A 6,638-nucleotide genomic window follows, 5' to 3' on the forward strand; every position below is an offset into this window, starting at 1 on the left:
CCGCAAACTGATAAATGTAATGTGAGGAAGCGGAGCCGGGCGGAGCCCTGCCCCCCGCTGGCTTGAGCTGCGCCCTCCCCCTCCCCTCCGCCACGCCCCAGGCAGGCCGCTTCCCGGAGAAGCTTGACCAGGCGGCTAGAAGCGCACAATAATAAACAAGATGGGGCGACACTCCCCGTACGCCACTCTACTTCTACTTCTGCTCGTCTCGTCCCCGCCCCTGCTACCTCTGCTAGCTCCGCCCGGCTGCCGCGCCTGAAACCGACAGATACCGCACTAACGCGTCAGTGGCGCGCGTGCAGTGTCTTGAAGCCCGACGCGCAGCCGCAGCCGCCACAACGACGACCGCGGCCTCCTCCCCGAGTCCGTCCGTCCCCACCTACTCGACGACCAGGACCAGAGTGAAGCAGAAGCCGTGAACATGAGGCGAACGGCGCTCCTGAGGACGCGGCCCATCGCCATCGGTGCCCAGGCAAGCCAGCATTGTTTTAAACAACGATTGCAACCAATCCGGTTAGCAGCCGAGATGATTGATGAAGGATAAATGAGTACCCGTTTGGAATAGGCTCCGGCGGTGCGTTTCCGGTCTTCCATGACGGCGACCGCGACTCCGACGCTTGCGACCGACGAGGAGGTGAAGCCCTTCTCCGAGGTCCCGGGGCCCAAGCCCCTGCCCGTGCTGGGCAACCTCTGGAGGTTCTTCCCCGGAGGTGAGTGTCAGAAGCGGCTCCTGTTCGTAGAGCTGGCGCACCGAACATTTCGGCTTTCGCTGCTTGCAGGCGACTTTGCCGGTGTCGCGCCCTACGACATCCCCGACACGCTCGTCCGGCGTTACGGGCCTATCGTCAAGCTGGAGGGGATGCTGACTGACACCAAGCTGTTTGTGGCGGACCCAACAGCGGCGCAGCAGGTACTGTCGTGTAGTTTGTTGAGCAAACATTGTGTCCGTGCCTTGATGAGTGTTATTTTCGGTTATTTTTGTCTGTTGGGCAGATATTTCGTACTGAGGGCCAGTGGCCGATTCGAGAGGGAATTTCCAGTATTGACTACTACTACAAGAACTACAGGAAAAACCTGCAGTTCAGTCTGGGAACAGCGTGCGTCTATTTCCACTTCTGCTCAACAAAGATCTTACACCAATGCTGAAAATATACGAGTATTATCTTTTCACAGAAATGGAGAGGTGTGGCAAAAGTTTCGTTCAGCTGTCAATCAAGTTGCTGTGCAACCGAGAAATGTTAAAGTGTATGTAGAACCGATCAACGCGGTCGCTGAAGAATTCATTCAAAGGTATGCGAGAGTGATGCATCTATCTGAATTTACTCTGAGTTTACTGGGTTATTGTCTTCAGTACGAAATTGCATTTGCTTTTCATTTAGGATGAAATCGATAAGAGACGCTAATCAGCAGATGCCAGATGACTTCACGACTGAGATTAAGAAATGGGCTGCCGAATGTAAGACACCTGCGCGGACACCTGACAATGTATACACAATTTAACTAACTCGTTGAGTCCCGGGGGATGTGAGGAGCGGGAGCCTCTGCTGCTCTGCGACTTTTTATGACCCAAGTGTCGGAGGTGGTAGAATACCACTTTTTGAGATAAGCACACAATGTGCTCACGAAAGTAATTTCCGACTACCAACGCCTTCACAAATTTGCAGATTTTATTGATGTTTTATTTAATCCATAGCGATCACCTATGTCGCCCTGGACACGCGGCTGGGGATGCTGGAGAACAACATCCACCCAGATTCGGATGCCGGCCGCCTCGTGGAGCTCGTGAAGAACACCTTTGACGCCATGGCAAAGCTCGAGTTTGGGCTCTCCCCCTGGAAGTACATCTCTACGCCAACCTGGAGACAGCTCAAGTCTTCCATGGACACCTTCACGGAGTGAGTGCGGGCAGCAACGGGTCGGACCAGGATACGAATTCTGGTAAACCCTATACAGTAAGGAGAACTCACACGTCAAACGATCCGGTTTCCGTCGAGATAGCGAACAGTTGTGAAAACGATCGACAAGCGCGGCAGTTTTGGGGCACATTTCTCCTTTATCTCACCCCACTGTTCGGGCTTCCCGCGCTTCCGAGCCTTCCCTCCCACCCACCCACCAGCGATACCCCGCGGCCGACTCGCGGCGATACTCCAAGCCCAGGCAGCGGGGTGTAGCTACGGGGGCACCTTTTCATGTTCACGGGACGTTCCCGATGACTCCAGGATGGCGACGAGGCACGTGAACGAGGTGGTGGACCGGCTCTCCAAACTGTCCGAGGAGGAGATCGCCTCGCGCCAGTTCAGCGTCCTGGAGCGGCTGCTCGTCAACAGCCACGACTCGGACAAGGGCGTAGCGTTCGCGCTGGACATGATGCTGGCCGGCATAGACACGGTGAGTCCGTCGACGGCCAAGTAGTGACCCGCAGGCTGGTGCTGATCCCCTATGACGCTTACCTGCGCTCTTCTCCCCCGCAGACTGCGCACCAGACGTCTTCGTTGCTGTACTTCCTGGCCACCCACCCGGAGCAGCAAAGGGCGCTGCAGGCCGAGCTGGACCGCGAGTGGGAGGCGGGGCAGCCTCTGACGGCCAGCGTGCTCGAGAAGCTCAAGTACCTGCGCGCCTGTATCAAGGAGGCCATGCGCCTGCAGGCCGTCGTCACCGGCATCCTGCGCACTGCCAACCAGGACGTTGTCCTCAACGGCTACCTCATCCCCAAAGGAGTGAGTATCGGGAAACGCTCAGCAGATCGACCAGCTGCTGAGGCACATTATGGGCATTAATACGTTTCCGCGTTCCAGACCCACACCATCGTGTGCACCAAGACGATGTGCAGGGACGAGAGGCTGGTGCCCCGGGCTTCCGAGTACCTCCCCGAGCGCTGGCTGCCCGGCCAGGAGCAGCTCAAGCCCAGACACGCCTTCGTCAACATCCCGTTCGGCTTCGGCCCCCGCATGTGCGCGGGCAAGAGGTTCGCCGATCTGGAGATGGAGGTGTTGTGCGCCAGGGTGAGCGAAGTGGGACTGGGGCCTTCCGCTAAACAGGGCTGCACGTTGGGTTGCCTATCGCCAGGGCGTACGTAGCTGCGCACCCTACGGGTCCGTAACACCGTCTCTGTTGCAGCTGTTCCGCTCCCACAACCTGGAGTGGCACCACCCGGAACCACAGGTGGAGCAGAAACTCTTCGTCCAGTACTCCAGCCCGCTCAAGATCACCATGAAGGAGCGGTAGTCTCCATCCAAAGCTCGTCGGAGAGGGTCGAGCGCGATCACATTGTGATAATGGATGCCAACTAGGGTGACCTAGCCCAGCCTCACCCCTTTGCGTCCGGCTGCTGTGCACTGTGGCCTTAAATGTGCCGAACAGAACATTAGGTGAGCAGCAACGTGTTCACTGGTGTTCTTTGGTTACTGACAAAGCAAAGTATTTTTAGTTTTAAGTGGAACGGAGGAGCTTGGGCCTTTGTAAAACGTAATAAGCACCACTACGTATTTAATATGACTGCCATAGATTTTTAATGGTACTCTTTTAGCCTGAGTGCACCCTGCGAATCCCCAGTTGTTGCCTAGCCGCCAGCATTCGGGCACCCTGCCTACTCGGCCCGCGGTTGGGTCCAAGAGGTACAGGCGGCCGCGGCTACCAGCTGAGCGACCGTCTAGAAATAGAGGCACGGGCCTTCTGTCTGCAAGTCCGCGAAGGCGAGGGAGGGGAGAAGGGCTGGCAGCTTGTTGCGCCCCAAGACAGAACTGAGAAAGAATTTGGAGGCGAAACGTGAGACTCGCGAGAAGACGCCCTAGGAGGATCGACCCACCCCCCCCCCTGCTCGGACGCGGGCTGGTTGTTAAATTTTTCCATTGGTTTAAATGATTGAGGGTAGACAAAAACACTCGAATAACAACGTCTAAATTTATTTAAAAGAACAAAAATATGTCACATAAGAATGCTATACATTGAAAAATACAAAACAGTCAAAAAAATATCCATTAGAAACCATTTTTTAGGATGGTTAAGGGTTGGACGAAAAGGTCATAATTCTGGAAAAATAAACATAGTCCTGGAATATAGGGAGGGGTCAATTGTTCTAGAGTCTACAAATAACAGACAACAAATAAAAGTTCGCATCTCTAGCAAATAAATCACTGGTGAAAATGCTAAAAGCAGACTTAATTCCTATGCGAAACATTGCACATATTTAACGCGGCCGACTAGGTTGTCTACAGTTTACAGGCAGTAATACTTTAAATTTGCTACGAGGTCATCCAGAATCAGAATTATCACTAATACAAATTGACGATCGAAAGTCGTGACTAAAATTTTAAGCAAACTGGGCTCGTACGGATTTCATCAGTAAAGCTAATGTAGCTTCATAAAATCTTACAAATATACCATTCAAACCAAAATGCATTCTTCAACAAAACAACAGACTGTCCGTTCCTATATCCATGTCCGTTAGGCGCTTAAATTATTATTAATAATGCCAACATAGACGTACGGTTATTAATACTTTTAAAGTACAAATAAATAAATAATTTGTTTGCACCATAGCGGCCACATGTGGGTTAGCTTCTCATTTTTGATGTACTTTTTTTTCTTGCACCCTACGCGCTGAGCGGCCCGGTCCAAAGGGCTCGCAGGTAGCTCATGTAAGTCCACTGCTTCAAACGTAGAGACGAACAAGCAAGTGGCGGCGGCAGGCGCGCAGGGGCGTGGCGAGGCGTGGCGGGGCGATGCGGGGCGCGGTGCGAGGACAGGCGGGGCGGGGAGGGCGCCTCAGTGGGCGATGGGGATCATCTTCTCCGCGGGCCCGAGAGCGTTCTGGGGCAGGGGGGCCTCCACGGTGAGGACGCCGTCCTTGCTCAGGGACGACTTGATGGACTCGGGGTTGGTGCCCTTGGGCAGGAGGAACTCTCGGTTGTATTCACGGTACACTGATTTGCTGTCCGTCTTCTCCTCGTGCTTGGCGTGGACCTGCGACAAAAAGAAAGAAAAAGGTGCGGGTTAGTCAGAGTCCACTGAGGTTGTCCGTCCAATCCCACCGGGACTGAAAAGAGCTCCAACAGCCACCCTCCAGCCCCTCCAGACAGCCCCTCAGGGAGGCTCGTTAGAGTGGTCGTCCAGCCCCCCAGCAACGCTGCGTGGGAGCGCAAGCGGGCGCAAGTGCACTGCGGGTGCGGGAAGGACTGCAGCATCATTGAGATCTGAGGTGGGAGGAGGGAGGTCGGGCTCAATTTGTAGCGGCGCCGTAAAAAGATCCCAACAAGTTACACGACGAAAGAGCCACAGTAAGGGGCGCAAAATGACGGGGGGAGAAGGGGAGAGAGAGAATCACGCAGAGAGAAATGCTAATGCAATACCAAAGCCCCCCCCCCCCTGGCCACTTCGCCCTTCGTTTAACCCCCATAAAACTGTCCCTGCCGCCCTGAAGCGGGCCATTTGTGAGTAGTTATTATCAGACATTCCCAGCCGCCTCTGTCGGCCCATGGCTCCGCCCGGGCCCCTCGGCGCCCAGCGCCCAGCAGGACAATACGTGAACGGAACGCCCGTCCTGTCTGTCTGTCTGTCCGCCTGCCGGGCGCGGGGGCACGCCGCCTGCAAGGTCACACTCACACACACTCACACACACACTCACACACGCGCACGCACGCGGCTTCTAGATCGATGCGACCATACACAGGGCCCGCCCGCGCCCACCAGACTAACTCGACGGTGGCGACACGGACGACACAAGCCAGAGAAAAAAATGATATAACAATATTTTCAGTCAGTTTTGAAGGACCGACAATGAGGCAGTCATAGGAACATGGTCGGGAAAAGACGGGCTGAAGAAAACCAAGCCATTACAAGAAGGAAGAAAATAACGCAGAGCAGGAGGGGGAAAAGGTGGTCGCAGTTAGGAGGCATCCCCCAATGAGGGTGGGCCGCCGGGGTCGGGGTTTGGGGTGAAGGGGGGCTGAGCGTAGATTGGGAAAGGAAAAGTTAGGGGTAGCGGTTAGGGCGGCGGGGGGCTCGATTGCGGCGAGGAGGGCGCTGCTCCGCCGCGGTGTGGGCCCCCCGCCCTCCCCCTAACCCCCAACCGACTAACAACGACGTTCCGCTACGTTACTCCCCGGCGTTCCTCCATCCCCCGGGCTTTCGCAGCGATGCCATCAGCACCTTAACAGCCGAATGGAGGCCCCCTCCCCCCGCTGCAGCTCCAGGACCCAATTGCCTGTCTAATCGCCGCTCACCGGGAGGGCGCCGCCGCTACCGCAGTGCCGCTCCGCACAAGCAGCCCTTATGTATGGCCTCGTGATCCCCCATCCCCTCCTCCCTCTTCCCCTTCCCGCAGCCGCCCACGTGAAAAATGTCTCCGTGTGAAGGAGTGTGCACGTGTGTGTTAGGGGATGCTTCATGTTCCCAAGTGACGTCCTGGTCACAAACCCCCGGGCTTTGTTTACAACCGCAAACCTCAATCTTCATCCCTTTCTCTCTCTTTTTAATTACAGCCTGCATTTCTCCGTCTCTCTCTCCCTCGCACGCGCCCTATTTCATCCAGTACTTCCTCTTTCCCTTTTCCCGCAGGGCCGTCCGTCCTTGTAATCTTAACCAGCGGCCTGCCAAGCCAAAGGGAAAGAAGAGGAGGAGGGGAGAGGTTCGGGGGGGGG

General features: G+C 55.6%; 2 protein-coding genes across 3 annotated transcripts in view; one reads left to right on the forward strand and one right to left on the reverse strand.

Annotated features, from left to right (window-relative positions):
* The first annotated feature begins 272 nt into the window (after window positions 1-272).
* On the forward strand, window positions 273-3,517 carry LOC113212997 (probable cytochrome P450 301a1, mitochondrial). Its single transcript, XM_026431897.2, has 11 exons — window positions 273-472; window positions 566-710; window positions 780-910; window positions 994-1,097; window positions 1,174-1,290; window positions 1,380-1,456; window positions 1,694-1,895; window positions 2,220-2,388; window positions 2,472-2,717; window positions 2,796-3,002; window positions 3,118-3,517. Exons 1-11 carry the CDS (start codon window positions 422-424, stop codon window positions 3,223-3,225), a joined length of 1,557 nt encoding a protein of 518 aa, XP_026287682.1. The 5' UTR covers window positions 273-421; the 3' UTR covers window positions 3,226-3,517.
* A 369-nt stretch (window positions 3,518-3,886) lies between these two features.
* The window catches only part of LOC113212998 (alpha-crystallin B chain), a 29,769-nt gene continuing 27,017 nt past the window's right edge, over window positions 3,887-6,638 (reverse strand). For both annotated transcript variants that reach the window (XM_026431899.2, XM_026431900.2), the window contains one exon: window positions 3,887-4,962. In XM_026431899.2, the coding sequence (XP_026287684.1) occupies window positions 4,765-4,962 (198 nt within the window). In that variant the 3' untranslated portion in view covers window positions 3,887-4,764. The remainder of the gene's footprint in view (window positions 4,963-6,638) is intronic.

This window comes from Frankliniella occidentalis, unplaced genomic scaffold, assembly GCF_000697945.3.
Source record: "Frankliniella occidentalis isolate FOCC.00 unplaced genomic scaffold, Focc_3.1 Scaffold39, whole genome shotgun sequence".
NCBI lineage: Eukaryota > Metazoa > Arthropoda > Insecta > Thysanoptera > Thripidae > Frankliniella > Frankliniella occidentalis.